General features: G+C 43.2%; 2 protein-coding genes across 4 annotated transcripts in view; one reads left to right on the plus strand and one right to left on the minus strand.

Annotated features, from left to right (window-relative positions):
* LOC135909856 (uncharacterized) overlaps positions 1 to 719 on the minus strand; it is a 33,095-nt gene extending 32,376 nt beyond the window's left edge. The window contains exon 1 of the mRNA XM_065441899.1: positions 563 to 719. The gene's annotated coding sequence lies outside the window, so the exon portion shown is untranslated. The remainder of the gene's footprint in view (positions 1 to 562) is intronic.
* The window catches only part of IntS3 (integrator complex subunit 3), a 77,370-nt gene continuing 63,937 nt past the window's right edge, over positions 101 to 13,533 (plus strand). The window contains exons 1-9 of one of the 3 annotated variants that reach the window (XM_065441883.1): positions 101 to 236; positions 2,055 to 2,138; positions 2,239 to 2,322; positions 3,899 to 4,012; positions 5,614 to 5,698; positions 8,134 to 8,200; positions 9,626 to 9,767; positions 11,776 to 11,905; positions 12,352 to 12,497. In XM_065441883.1, the coding sequence (XP_065297955.1) occupies positions 231 to 236; positions 2,055 to 2,138; positions 2,239 to 2,322; positions 3,899 to 4,012; positions 5,614 to 5,698; positions 8,134 to 8,200; positions 9,626 to 9,767; positions 11,776 to 11,905; positions 12,352 to 12,497 (858 nt within the window). In that variant the 5' untranslated portion in view covers positions 101 to 230. Of the gene's footprint in view, positions 237 to 1,072; positions 1,255 to 1,429; positions 1,571 to 2,054; positions 2,139 to 2,238; positions 2,323 to 3,898; positions 4,013 to 5,613; positions 5,699 to 8,133; positions 8,201 to 9,625; positions 9,768 to 11,775; positions 11,906 to 12,351; positions 12,498 to 13,533 lie in introns of those variants that run through there. The other 2 variants (XM_065441879.1, XM_065441874.2) reach the window with 2 other exon arrangements.

Genomic DNA, 13,533 nt, shown 5'->3' on the forward strand with positions numbered 1-13,533 from the left:
GTGCCACCTACTCGTCATATTTCAATCCAGCGCCGTCCAATCCATTCCGCAAAGCACAAATGTATCATCATCATCATTACTGCCTAAAGCACGAGACGCGCGAGATCCCAATTTCAAACAGTGCTTACCTGCGCTTGATAGACGCCTGTGCACAGCTAACATGCCCACAGCTCTATACTGACCGGTATATGCGCGGATCCGAACCAGCCTAATTAGGCAGCTCAGTTGTGATGAAGGCAAGTGGATAGTCTGGCATATAGGCAGACGGTAGTAGCGAGATTCCGACGACATTCACCAGATCGGACTCGCGCTACGCCTGCGAAGACCGCAACAGCGTTTACAGGGCACCGATCTTCGATCTGAGGTTTTGGATATACAGTTATTTGCAAGCGCTAAAGTAACGCTTTGAATTACGTCGTTTTAAACGTCCAGTGGCGAGAAACGAGCGTGGTGTACACGCGTGAGGTCTGTCTGGCGCAGCGTTCCGCTGGCGTTGCGTCGCTGAACTCATCAACAGGCGTTAAAAATTATACTTTTGCTCTGCGGTCTGTTCGTGACTTACCTGTGTTGGCCCCTGGCAAGCGCTGTTGCGGTGTTTATTTACAGCGTGTTTTTAAACTATTGATTGCTTTCAGCTCCACTTCGCATCCATGTTTTCGCCGAGATAGGTTCCTCGTGGGTGTAACATCGACATCGCTACCATTGGACGCAGGACTTATTAAACTCTGATTAGTATTTTTAGTATTTGAATAGTTTTTTTTAAAAGAGTAATTTTGCCTTACAATACAAATTATGCAATAGAATATTAATTGTCAAATTAGATCAAATTGGAGTGTTTGCTTGTTGAGTTCTATGTGCGCTGTAAATTTAATAGCGACTGCAAGTATCTAATAGGTTAATATTAATGCTCTAATATGCATTCTTTTTGTAATATATGACTACTGTTGCAATGTAAGGCACCGAAGGCCGCGGATGGGCTTAGTGAAAGTGTTTCTATATGTTGTAGCGGATGAAGTCGCAGATTTTGCTCTCGCAAATAAAAACGCGAGCCTGGAAAGTAGTTCGCAATCTGCTCTCATCGGTCGAAAAGTATCATTCCGCGAATATGGCGCTGCCCTTATAGAGGGTAGGGTTTTGCACTCGGCTGGATGACTCCAGTCCAAGGATTTCGCGTATAGGATGGATTCAAATAAAGGGACGCCATCGAGGATATTCGCTCTTTCTCCGATAGAAGCTAAAGAAGAAATAGACGAGGTAACGGGACTGGACTAGGCGCAATTTAAAAAAGCATGTCTCCCACTTCCCCTGCATACGTGCACAAAGGCGCGAATTTTCGGTTCTATTCGCACGGTGTCGCCACTGTCGTATTTGGGTTTCACTTTTTTACGTTGCACACTGGTCAACGATTTAATTTAACTAAACTTTGTCGTGATCATTCCTGGCGCTAGTTGCACGAATGTGTTGGAAGCGGGCTCGATGGCGAACGAGCTTGCATGATCGCCGGTCTTATCGAACTAGCGTTTGCCTGAGGCTCGAACTTTCACTTGCGCGCAATGTGCTCGGGAGTGTAGTACGTTCGTTACATTTTACGCAGTTGCCGCGGTGACATTTTTTGCTGAGTGTGTGTGAACATACTAATAAATAGATCACCGTCACTCCTATAACATACCAGTGAAAAGCCATTGTACTTGAGTTACGGACATTTAATTCGTGGCCATAGCAGAGCCGGCAACTTGCCTTGATGCGCGTGCTGGTCACGCCGTTTTTCCGTATTTTGCTTTCCGTACTCATCCTTGGCTTACACACTTATAAAATTCTGTTCGAATAAAAGTTCTAGCCCTGCGTCAAAGGTCGTAAGTTCCTGCGTGCATCACATATGAATGTTCTTGTAGGTACACTGAATCGTTTTTGAAGCCGGATGCCAGCGAAGCATGCATTAAAAGCACCCGATTTCTGTGCTTGTTTACCGATAACTTTTGGTGCCCACCGGAAAAGCGGAATTGTGGGTGCCAGTTGGTACAGTAGTCTTAACGCCGTATAATCATTCCTTCCAGAAACTCGAGAGGAGCTACACATATTTACAGTCTCTCATCAGTGGTGTGTCTGAGAAAGAGGCGCACGACGCTTTGAATGCAGCAGTAAGAAACGTTTTGGCACTTGTTTTTCGCACTGAATGTTATGTTTGAGGCTGCGTGATTGTGAATGTTTTGCTAAAATGTCTACTGACTTCTGTTAAAGGTGTGCAAGGGAGCACAGGTTCATGATGACATCTGCTGTGGATTTCTCTATGGCATCCTTATCGACCCCACCAATGCAGCGAGAGTAAGTGAATCTCCCGATTAACGTCATTTTTTAAAGTCGTAGTGACTTGTGTTCAAGTACTCCCATCTTACTGCAATTTATTAAAAAGTATGGCTTCCCTGCTGTATTCTTTGAACACTGTTTAGGTTGCTTGCCTTTTACCATTTGCTGTTGCGGACTCCACATGTACACAACATCTGACATCGTATTGACAAAACACTGAACACTTGAAGAAATTCAAAGACCTTTAGTTCAAAACCATACTTCAGCATAATTTTCATGCACCAGAAATGTAGCTATTGAAACTACAGCAGTTTAGTGCATATCCTTGAATTTACTTGGTGTGATTGTGATAACTCATCATTTTTATGTTTGTGGCTGCAAAGATGTGCGACCTCGTACACATTGTGCTTAGCTTACGACACTTTGGTGTTGCATTGTTCTGTTCTGCGTGCAATCTCAATTCGTTTATATTTTTAAGCCAAGCTTTCCAAAATATTAGCATGCCTGCGAACCAGGTTCGCATTAATTTTTATCTTTGAACCTGAGGTTTTCGTTATTCTCATTATGCTTGTTGCCTCCAAATTGTCTCAGCAAACTTGCAGATTCTTTTTCTAATAATCTATCGCTGGCTTGGCTTAGTCGTTGTGTATGTTACAAGTTCCCCTTGATATTCTCCATGCAGTACTAAATGACTTGTCATTATTATGCACCCTTCCTTTTTCGGTAAACTTTAATGTTGGGTCTAATACCTGTGCTACATAGGTGGCGTTAGTGCCATTCAGAGTCTAGGACCTTTCATTCTCATTCTTTATCCATGATGTCTGAAGCTCCTGCTACACGTACATTTTTAGTGACATTAAACATCATGGTGATGATAGCTGCAATGAATGCAATATTATTTTACCAATTGTAATACATAAACAAAAAATAATTTAGCAGACATAAATACAAGAAATACCACTAAAAAGATTATTAGGCATAATTTATGTTGAATCATTTCAGTTTACTTCATAAACTTAGTTTTCATGTGCAGCCAAAACTGCCAACATTAGGAGCAAGTGTATGTCCAATGGCCGCATGAGTTACAAGAATGCACTATGCTGCAAATGGCATTAAATTTAATGCCTTTAAGCATGTTCGTGGGGCACCACATGAATGACATTAAACTTTAAGGCAAAAGAAAGCAGTTAATGTTATTTTTTGTTGTTGAATGGCATGGTTTTATTATAAAATGCTGTGTTTAGCTTGCCATTTAGCACTGCAAGTACAATTTAGTTGCGTGATGTCCATCAGTGTCCAAAATTTCTAGCTAAGCAGTGATAGTCAACACATTTCACCATCAGGCTTGCACCACATAGACACGACATAAGCAGACAAGAAAGTCATATCACACATTGTGATGGTGCATGCCTTGCTCTAGCTCTTTATGCTAAAGAATGGCATCTACCAGGATATGCAAGTAAGGATCATCCCTGCCTTCCATTTTCTATCTGAGGATTGTTGTCAGGCTTTTTATTAAATGTGCTCAATGAGCTTAAGTATGCGTAGTCTGGTGAAGAAGTTTATATTGCTTGACCCCTGCTCCTCTGCGCAGTACTACCGTGACGTGACGTTTACCACACGCGATGGCCTGCAGAATTTTGTCAGCACCTTAAGCCTTCTCATTCTGGAAAAGTACACAAAGTTCCTAGACTCCTGCCGATCTCAGGTGAGCATGTACGGTATGTAAAGTCAGTCAAGCATGCTGTGCACTTTTGCCAATGGTAGATTCTGACCAGAGAACCTTGTCCATATTGGCAACACATTGTGCTCTGGTGTGCGTGATAGTGTGTGATAGGAGAGCGACAAGTATTATAATAAAATGATAGTAGCCATTACTAAATGTCACAAATTAATAATCTTTAATAGAACTAGCCAGTCCTGTGACACCCATTTCTTCTCGATCACTAGATATAGACTTGGTCTCGTAACCTCATTTCTGTCCCAAAGTTCTACTTCTCTGCGCTCACTGAACTTTTAAACACCACTTTGAACATGAAGTAGGACGTTGTATATTCTAAGACTCAGTTCCATACAAATATTTCAGTTGCACTTTTTTTTTCTGTCATGTTTTGAACGTGACAGCGCAAGTTGCCTATGTACCATAAAGCTTTCACATGGCCGAGATCATCTGTCAGGTTGATGGCAGTATATGGAATGATTGACAGATTTTGATTCCTAAATTAAAAAACAATAATCAAAAGCTTTCTGGTACTGTTCTTGAAGTCTATTATTTTTTTTATTCGGGGGAGATGGTTAATTCTGAAATTTAATGTGACTATTATAATGCGAACTTTGGGGCCTTATCTTCTTGTACAGTTAGCAACAAATAAAAAAGAAAAGGGACAACTGGGACCATAGCGCAAAGATCAGGAGATTGTGCCCGAGATGTGTTGGAGGGTCTGCTCTAAAGTTTTCTTCACAACACCCCAGCCTGCATTGGGAAAATGGAAAAAAACAGTGGCTCTCCGTTTTTTAATGTAAAGCTTTCCTTGCCTTTTCTGTCGCCCACTTTGTGAGTGCTGGCTGCTGGTAGCTGCTGTCTTGGGCAACTAAGTATGTGAACATTCTTAGCCAATAGCCCAGTGAGAGTTTGTGCCACTGTGTAAGTGCTTGAACAGACAAGTAGAACAAGATGCAAGAAGTGAAGTAGTAGGCAGCAGAAAATTGAAGATGTTGGCAACAGCAGCAGCTGATCGTGGAGAAGAGAGGTAAAAAAAAACAACTTTATTTTGGTGGGGCATGGAGTGGGGTGGATCGTAGAGAAAGAAGTTGAGGGAACAAAATCGGGCTAGAGTATGCCTTGAGAGAGTAGCATTGAGCTGCATAGAAGTAAAGGACAAGGGAGGACATTTCAGTAAAAATAAAAGAAAGCTTTGCTTATCACCAATTCACACATTTTCATGTGATCAGCAGATTTTGATCAGAAATCAGTAAAAAAAAAAATTTCAATTTTGTTTGCTTCATGCTTGAATCATTACTTTCAGAGTTAACCTGCCACTGACTGTGTATCTGTTAGTTGCGATCTCGTTACAGGGTGACTAGACGTGCACAAGGTTCCTGTGCGCTAGCTGGTTTGCGTAAAGCTTAACCATGCCACAAGTGTTTGGAGGGCCTCTCATTGTGCCTCCCAGTCAGAGTTGGCCTCAAAAAACTGTTATAATAATTGTGCTGTGTCAACAAACTCCACTTGGCTTACTTTTTGTTTCTTAACCAATGCTTGTGTTCACCTACTCATTTGTTTTGTGTCCTTTCTTTCTTTTTCATCAGCTAATATGGCTAATAAAGGAGCTCATCAAGAATTCAGTGCCTGGAGTCGACAATCTTTGTCAAAGTCTTCTCAGGCAGATCGCAGGTACACTCTCCCATCCTCTGTCATATGAAACATTTACCAAGCCATTGTTCTTAATCTGCACATAGTGCGTGTCTGTCTGCATCCCAGCTGCTTACAGCTTAGAGGGACCCTCACCAGGCCACATGAAAAATTGCGGTTGTACCCTGGAAGTTCTTGCGTGCCCTCCAGGGAGCATTCTACCACAAGAATTTTTCAAATTGGTTCATTAGTAGTCGTGACAGAAATAGTTCAATGCCACGAACCCATAATTTAAGGAGGCGAGCGTCACCGCCAACATAACACTCTCTCCACTTGCCCCGTCTAGCCCCTATAAGCGAAATTCCTCGCGTTCTCTCATACTGGAGCACGAGAATCACGTGATGCATACATCAAGCCCCGCCTTTATTTTTTTCCCCTCGCTTTCTTTCTGTGCAGTGCACTTCCACTGACAGTGTTGAACACAAGCTGTTGCGTTTGGCTTGTTTTTCACAGCGCACAATTTTGTGTGCTGTGCACAAGAACACCCGACTAGCATTATAAGTCAGCGCTACACGAACACTGAGAGAAATAAGCGGATCGCAGAGCATGATCGCATGGCAAAACACGTTAGAAACGTACATAGTTTCGTTGTCTGCACTCGCGATTGAACAACGTGGGAACAAGCAGGTGAAGCAGAAGTACATCTCTCTTGCTACAGTAGGAAGTAAAACAAAAACACGCAGACATTATTTTTGTGTTATTATTTCTCTAAACTTTAATTAGTCAATTGAAGCAACAGATTACACAAATAATAGATGTTGCCTTGAATAATTCTCAAACTCATGTGTCACTATGAGAGATGTCACAGCATATACATGTGCATAGGCACCCTTTGTGCAAATACGTTACCTCTCCTGTTGAGAGCATGGTGCCCATGAGGAGAAGGGCAAATGGTGTTTGGTTTAAAATTTCAGCTTTTTTTTCACGGCACATAGCAATGTAATACTTAGCAGACACTATCGTTAGCATACATTGTATGAATTGCACTTGTCAGTTCAAAATGGTCAAACCTGGTGAGGGGCCCTTTGAAGAAACTTCTATAAGCATTGAGTGGCCATTTCTTGGTCAGTCACTTCTTTCGGTGCGCATTCATTAGGTAAGCCAGCACACAGGTGCCCGTTGCTTCCGAGAGTCATTTCATTGGACTGTACTTCGCACAAAAGTAAAAGTATCCCCAAAATTAAATGACTTGAGAGTGCAGCCGCAGTTTTTCTGTATCTGGTGCTTTAAGTTGACTACATTTGTGAAATATCACAGAAGGGGTAAGCAAAGAGGACACGTAGGTAAAGTTTTGCTTCCATTATGGACCATGGAGCTTGATGCCTCGATTCTATTTAGACGTAGGCTGTAGGTTTCATCAGGGGAGTGAATCATGCATTGTTTTGTTGTTGGACACCTGCAGTTATAAGCAAGTTGTTCTTTCTTGGAATGCCTATAAAATTGTGCGTTTTCTTTTTATGGGTCCTTGACCATAGTAGCACTGAGTGTGCCTCTAAACACTGAATTTGTTAGTCTGAATAGAACTTCAGCCAGCACCTTAGTGTTTGCACCATCAACTTTATGATCATAGTGCTCACATCAGCACATTTATGTCCATTCTTGCAATATTGTACCTAATTGATCCTCATTCTGTGAATGCTAATGTCTTTTCTTTTTAAAGATGTTTTCTTGCATGTTTCAGTTGCGATGTATGTCCTACTTCAACGTGTTTTTTCCACTGGCTCTTCTCAACAATAAAATAACAAAAACATAGATGTTTTGCCACCTATGCGGGTGGCATTGTCAGTACACAAATGGCAACAAATGAGAAATACATCCTATTTATCCCTATCCTATCATCCTATCCTTACTTTGTTTGTCTGCACACCTCTGGACGAGCAAAGTGGTGTCGTCTACAAGGTCGACTGCTTGGACTGTGGTGCCAGCTACATTGGCGAGACAGGGTGGCTACGTCGCACTCGACTCAAGGAACACTTAAGGGATGCTACGAAATCCACCCATGCCACACATGCCAAGATGGAATTGGTGCATTATTATTTAACAAAGGAACACATGTCCGATTTTGATAATGTAACCACGGGAGCACTGATGGAGCCCAAGAAAATTTGTGGAATCATGGATCATCCCGCGCAATCAATCTTCATGCGATTCTAACCGTGGCCCCCTGCGGGATGTTTAAGGCAGTATCGTACATAAATAGGATGTATTTCTCTTTTGTTGCCGTTTGTGTACTGACGATGCCACCTGCATAGCTGGTGAAATGTGTATGTTTTTGTTATTTTATTGTTGTGTAAAGCCAGTGAAAACAACATGTTGAAGTATGAGTTCTCCTGGCTTTTGAAACATTTTTTCAATGTACGTCCTACCTCCCCCCCCCCTCTCCCTTCTTACTTCACCAATTTTTTCTTTCTTTGCAGGTGGCGACGTAACGCCGAAAAACATATGGCTTGCAGAAGCCATGCTCGACATCTTCATCGAAAACAGGTGAGGCCACCTGACGCTCATTCGTTGCCCGTCAATACTAAGGTCACTGCACTCTGAATGCACTCTTTGGTAAAATTTTTCATCATAATGTTTCTCTGTAAGAAACAGTCATTTGCTACTTTTACATATATATATATATATATATATGTATGTGTATATTCCGTAAAAACCGGACTATAGGTCGGACCGGAATATAGGTCGATCTCCCAACTAACGAATTCTCAAAATGAAAAAAATATATATATTTTGCAATGGCAAAAGTACCGAAAGACATGACACTCTTACCGTGAAACAAATGCGACTCAGGGGGTTGCACAATGATGACAGTATTTATTTAAATGCTGCTCGCATGTGCACCTGGCCAAGTTTTTAGCGGTATCGCGCGACCATCGACCCGCGTGCTTGTCAGCACCTTATTAACGGCGCTGAGCAGCGAAACAAACGAGATACGTCATGTGTACACATGCCCTTACTTTCGCTATTTCGCCGCTCCGTGCCGTGATGACGAGGTGCTGACAAACACGCGGGTCGATGGTCGCGCGATACTGTTAAAAATTGGCAGTGTGTACAGTACACAGAAGGGCACGAAGTGCGCAAGCGCTACTCCGGATCAGAGCAACGCCTTTGATCAGAGTCGGATGACGAGTGCTTCTCGCTACCCAGTCCATAGGCGCGTGCGATCTCTACCTCTTTCAAACGGATGAATTCGGCAGTCACAGGCAGCGATCTTACACGCAGCTCTCGGACGGACTCCGCAACGTTGTCTTCCAGTTCTGCAGTCCGCTGCGATCCGGCACGAAATGACGTTTTCTTTTGGTTGCTGCAAGTTGTAATACGTTGCTTTTGCCTCCGCCACTACCCAATGCTCTTTTCGGACACTTCCAAGTTCGCGCTGTCCCGCCAGGTTGCCGTGGGCTTCCGCGTACTCAATCGCCTTTTTCTTGAAAGCGACGGTGAATTGACGTCGGCTTCCGCTCATATTGAAACAAAATGAAAATGCAGCCTTTAATTAATATAACTTTGCGACAATGGAAAAGCAAAATGCCAGTGCCACAACGTCGCCACGCCGCCATAGACGCCGCGCTGCTGCTGATGGCGATGGCGGCTGTTTACTTCATCTGCCCATTGTTGCAAGACTTCCGTAGTTTTTCCGCCAATGTCCGGTATATAAGTCGAGGGTAGACTTTTCGCGATTGTTTTTTGAAAAAAAGTTCGACCTATATTCCAGTTTTTACGGTATATATATATATATATATATATATATATATATACACACAGCCTTTCTTTTACTGTCTTGCTTAACGCGCCCCCAATTTTACCAAGGACTCGCAAATGTGCCTCTGTGGTTGTATAGGCAGTCCGTGGTTGATGGCATTGCTGTCTGTCATGCGTGAACACGTGTTGCGCTTGCTTCTTGTGTTACAGTGCATGGTTAGCCTCCCTGCCCGTGCTGATCGCAACGGCTGTGTACACATACTTGCGGCTCATCGTGGACCATGGAAACTTACCATTTCTCACACTGCGGCAACGAGAAGTGGATTTTTGCATTTCCATGCTGCGAGAAAAGGTGAGCTCACTTTGGGTCTGCTATGCTGCACGCGAAACCTACTTCGTTCATTTCTTCATTCTCATGCACTTGCTTTGTGGTTTTCACTCTTTGGGGCCACAAGCATTTACCCACTTTACAGCTGTTCCAGTGCAGAGCTTTTTTGTACACTTTGGACACCATGCCATAAGAACGCTATTGTAAGCAAAAGTGCACAGTGAAACCTTGTTAAACCGTAGTTGGCTGGAGCTCGGAAAAAGTACGTACTAAACGATAGTACTGCTTAACCGAAGTAGCGTGAGATGACCTCTTGCCTGTCAAAGCCGCAACTCAGAGAGAGTGCGACAAAAGGGAAAAAAACATGCTGTATTTATTAACTTCGCGCGACAAGTGTTATTTCGCACTTCGCACAACAAGTGATGCCGCAGCGACCTCAAACTTACTGAAGCTGCGAGCCAGCTTTTCAGCCAGCCCCTCTTCTCGGCAAACACACGCATGGCTTATTCCTCGTTGGTGTTGCATATCCTCTGTGCACAGGCGCGGTAGCACTGCAGATGTTGCGCGGTGCCTTTTTCATTGGGGGTGCTGTTCTCGTCACGATGATTGCATTCATGAGGCAGACGTAAAGCGCAGCTTCTGTCACTGTCAGGCCTGAATCGCCCATGCTGTTGCTTTCCGTGTCGTCCTCATCACTGTCGCTAGGCGACACTTCGGCAACAGAGGCAACGATGGCGAAAAGTCAAACCTCGTAGCTAATATCTCTTCGCGGTTGCAGCAGCGCTGTCAAGCAACTTCACATCCCAGATGTCACATACCATAGTCAACAGTAGATCCCTGTCACGTGCCAGCGCCGACTTCTTCGCGTCACGTTCGACAGCACGAATGATGTCTAATTTTTCTTCTATGCTGAGCACCCGGTGTGTTTTTTTATCCGAGCACCCGGCATATTTTTTTGTCCAAGCTTTGGCATGACGCGAGTCCTTATTTGCAAGAGGCCACAACACCATCATAGAATAAAAAAATAACTTTATTATAGAATAAAGACAACGCTCTCTGGCACGGCGCCGAAATGATTTTGATGTAGCTTCATGCACATATGCACAGGGTGCGTGGAGGCCGTTGTTTCGATAGATGGTTCCGATCTCTGAGGCTTGTTCTGCCGGGCGACCCGATAGAGGCGACGCACCACCGTGTTTATGCGACGGAAAGTGGAAACACTACATGTTAACCAATACGTACGCAATAAGCTGGTACGGTTTATGCGGACACAGTGCACGTTATGTTCAATGGCTGCTGAGTCGGGGATTTGACTTTACTACATTTAAAACGAAACTACTGTTTAAGTGGGAACGGTTTAACAAGGTTTTACTGTATTAAGTGATTTATCTCAGAAAATATTGTTTGTTTCTTAGGCTCTCATACAGTCTACCATCTCCAACCAGTATCACATTGTAAGCAATCACCACAGAAATAATTGCATCCTCGTCATCGCCTTCTTCTTCAGTTCTCTCATCTGGAGGTGGAACATACTCCTCCTCTGCACAAAAAGTATCTTCGGATTCGATAAACGAACGCGAGTTCTTTCCGCAAAGCACAATACTGAAAATACATTCTTTTGTCGAGAATGTTGCTGAGTGCTTCACGTCATGAAAAGCACGTAAGAATTCATTCAAGTGTTCCGCTAAAGAAAGTACTGCCCTCACACGCAGACACTGCAAAGTGCAATTATCTGTAGTTAAATAATTGCAAAGGGTTAATGACTTCTGGTGTAAACAATGCGGTAAACACATTAGACTTTTCTTAAGCCGCATTAGGAGTATGCTACGTTTCATTGTTCTTTACTGAAATGTTCTATTTTGTTGATCTTGAAAGGCTTTTGTGTGGCAGAAACGTTGTACACTGAAATACATTATACTCTTGTCTAGCCAGAATTTTTCTTAACCTCGCCATAACTTTCAAGTTATTTTAACTCTCAATCCCCAAGCTGACATTTTGAGTGATGAGCTGTCGTCTGCATCATTCGGTGCAGTTTACAGAGTGTGGCATGATCGGGCGGGACCTGATCCGGCTACTCCAGAATGTGGCTCGGATACCTGAATTTGAGAAGTTGTGGCGGGACCTGCTTTTCAACCCAGCTTCACTTTCACCGACGTTAACAGGTGCCTGATCTTTTTCATGTTTTGTGTGCAAAATGCAGTATGCTGCTTTATATAGCAGCATACTGTGTTTCAAAGAGCAGAATTAAGGTTTCAATTGAAGTCAGCAGTAGAACCTAAGATGTGTTGTCACAATATTCAAAATCACCTCAGTTCCATTCATGTCAAGCTGTTGTTTTGGAAATTGGGCTCTGCAGTGTTGAAGCACTTGGGTTTCTTGGCACTCTAATGTGCTGCCTGCTTCTGTATCAGTGATAGGTAACTTGAGTCTAACTCGGTTCATTGAAAGAAACTCTTCGACTTCCATATCAGAAGCTCAAGCACACATTAGCTATTGTTCTTGAACACTGGAAAAGCAAGCATAGGCAGCACCGCTAGAAGTACGTACCAGCAACAGTGCACATGTATGAATCAGTGCACCTGAGTCGGCTGCTGCCCTTTGATTGCAGGAGTTCAGCAGCTGCTCACACAGAGGACATCGCGGAGGTTTCTTCAGTGCCGGTTAACACCAGATATGGAGCGCAAGATTACGTTTCTTACATCACAGGTCAAGTTTGGGAACCAAAAGCGTTACCAGGAATGGTTTCAGAAGCAGGTGAGCACAAGACACTGTCGGGCTTTGTGACTTTCTAAAGGACACCAGTGACTGTGAACGAGCATTTGTGGCAGCCTGTTCCATCTTATTGGCTGCTACTAGTACCAACAATCTTATCTTATTTATCCAGGAATTATTGGGGAAATGCAACAAATAATGAAAAAAGGAGTTGATATGTGCACTTTAATGACGTAGAAAAACAGCAATATGGATCAGAGGGCAAATGAAAGTATAATCTGGGCAATAATGATGCTTATAATAGTAATGATAGTAGCTTTTTTTTATTTGTGTCTTCTTGTAATATGTAATATAATACATAATACCATAATACATAGGGACAACGCCACGAGCTATGGAAAGAAGAATGATGGGTGTAACATTAAGGGATAAGAAAAGAGCAGATTGGGTGAGGGAACAAACGCGAGTTAATGGCATCTTAGTTGAAATCAAGAAAAAGAAATAGGCATGGGCAGGGCATGTAATGAGGAGGGAAGATAACCGATGGTCATTAAGGGTTACGGACTGGATTCCAAGGGAAGGGAAGCGTAGCAGGGGGTGGCAGAAAGTTAGGTGGGCGGATGAGATTAAGATGTTTGCAGGGACAACATGGCCACGATTAGTACATGACAGGGGTAGTTGGAGAAGTATGGGAGAGGCCTTTGCTCTGCAGTGGGCGTAACCAGGCTGCTGCTGCCGCAGCCGCCCAGGATGATGATGATGATGATATGTAATGACACCAGGGGCAAGCAGTAAAAGCTGTCATTATCAACAGGTCGTTTAGAGCCACAAGCCACAATATGTTGGAAACATCATAGCATCAATCGGCTGCATGTCCTCCAGCAAAAATTACATTACACTATAAGAAACACTGCTAACCTGCGAGTATCCTTGTCCCTGACGGATACTCAAGAAGCTTGCGTACCGTAAGTTGTCATGATAAGTGCGGCACGTACCCTATTTACTCGCATAATGATCGCACTTGCGTAAAAATCGCACCCCTGAATTTTGTCGTCAAAATTCGATTTTTAAAAAATTT

The sequence above is a fragment of the Dermacentor albipictus genome, chromosome 1, assembly GCF_038994185.2.
Source record: "Dermacentor albipictus isolate Rhodes 1998 colony chromosome 1, USDA_Dalb.pri_finalv2, whole genome shotgun sequence".
Classification (NCBI taxonomy): Eukaryota; Metazoa; Arthropoda; class Arachnida; order Ixodida; family Ixodidae; genus Dermacentor; species Dermacentor albipictus.